This window comes from Monopterus albus, unplaced genomic scaffold, assembly GCF_001952655.1.
Source record: "Monopterus albus unplaced genomic scaffold, M_albus_1.0 scaffold20.1, whole genome shotgun sequence".
In the NCBI taxonomy this organism is placed as follows: domain Eukaryota; kingdom Metazoa; phylum Chordata; class Actinopteri; order Synbranchiformes; family Synbranchidae; genus Monopterus; species Monopterus albus.
In genome coordinates, this window is record NW_018127900.1 from 3,778,898 (window position 1) to 3,780,219 (window position 1,322).

A 1,322-nucleotide genomic window follows, 5' to 3' on the forward strand; every position below is an offset into this window, starting at 1 on the left:
CCGGAGAGAACCCACGCAAGCACGGGGAGAACATGCAAACTCCACACAGAAAGGTCCCAGGTGGGGCCTGAACCTGGAACCTTCACGCTGTGAGGCAACAGCGCTAACCACTGTGCCACCGTGCTGCCCAAGATTGCATTAACTAAAGTATATTTGTTGTCAGGGCCAGGGAGCAGCCTTTATCAGTTGATCAGCCAATTTCTCATCACACTGAGATACAGACATACCTGTCCTCCCACTGTCAATCACTTTAATGTCTTTTGTTGTTTTCTTGGCTGACAGTGAATGTAATAATTGTTGCATACGTGACATTATGGTGCCAGGCTGTGTTGCAGCTGGCAAAATAACCACCTTCTACATGCCTGTGTGGTCTGCCAAAGGTCAAGTACAGCCCTGAGCTCTCTGTGATCTTTTGTAAAGTTTTATGTTTGTCAAATTATTTCTTTCCTTTCTTGCTCAATGTCAACATAATTTATTGATAAAACATTTACCCTTGAAAACGTGCTTGTGCAGGTATTGAGACAGTGGGAAGGAATGTGCTGGTTGCCGGCCGCTCCAAAAATGTTGGAATGCCCATCGCGATGTTGCTGCATACTGATCGCAACCATGAGCGTCCAGGGGGTAAGTGCGTGTGTCTTTAGCTGTGTCTTTGAGGGTGAGTCAGCTCTGTAATATGATTTCAGTGCTTTATTCTTTATTCAGATCCCCATTAACGGTCACTAGGCTAACGGCTGCTCTTCCTGTCCACACACAACAATACATAACATGTAACACAACATTTAACACATACAAAAATTTCAGTAAAAACATATTCACCTCAATACATTCAAAGTCTTTCAAGTCAGTCAATTATTTTTGATATGTTTTTTCATTAGTCTTTTAAAACTTAAACTTTACAGGGTGCTTTAAAACTCACAGATGGTAACTTATTCTACGTTGTGGTGGCTCTCTGCATTACAGATCTGTGCATGGCATCTGTTATAGATTTTTCTTTAACCAAATAACCCCTAATAGCCCACCTGGTATTGTAATAATGTTGATCTCTTATATGTGAGTACAAATCGTTTGGTTGTTCACTATAACATATATTCTTAAAGAAACACCTAAGATTGCATGCCAACCTGTCCTTTACTCTGAGCCACGAGACTGGCGTGCATTTCCTCTCTACCTTGCCTCATTCCTAACAGAGAGGACAATGTGAGCCTTGCAGCACTGCACACTGTAGACAAATTATTTTGTAACACATTGGCTTTCCCCGAAGGATATTATTTGATACTGCAAGATTTGGCAGGAAGTGACCAAACATAATCCTTTGTCAAAAA

The 1,322-nt window shown here is 41.6% G+C and overlaps 1 protein-coding gene across 3 annotated transcripts in view; it reads left to right on the forward strand.

Annotated features, from left to right (window-relative positions):
- Positions 1–1,322, forward strand: part of LOC109956494 (probable bifunctional methylenetetrahydrofolate dehydrogenase/cyclohydrolase 2) — a 12,788-nt gene that overhangs the window by 5,260 nt on the left and 6,206 nt on the right. For all 3 annotated transcript variants that reach the window (XM_020593651.1, XM_020593652.1, XM_020593650.1), the window contains exon 5: positions 514–621. In XM_020593651.1, the coding sequence (XP_020449307.1) occupies positions 514–621 (108 nt within the window). The remainder of the gene's footprint in view (positions 1–513; positions 622–1,322) is intronic.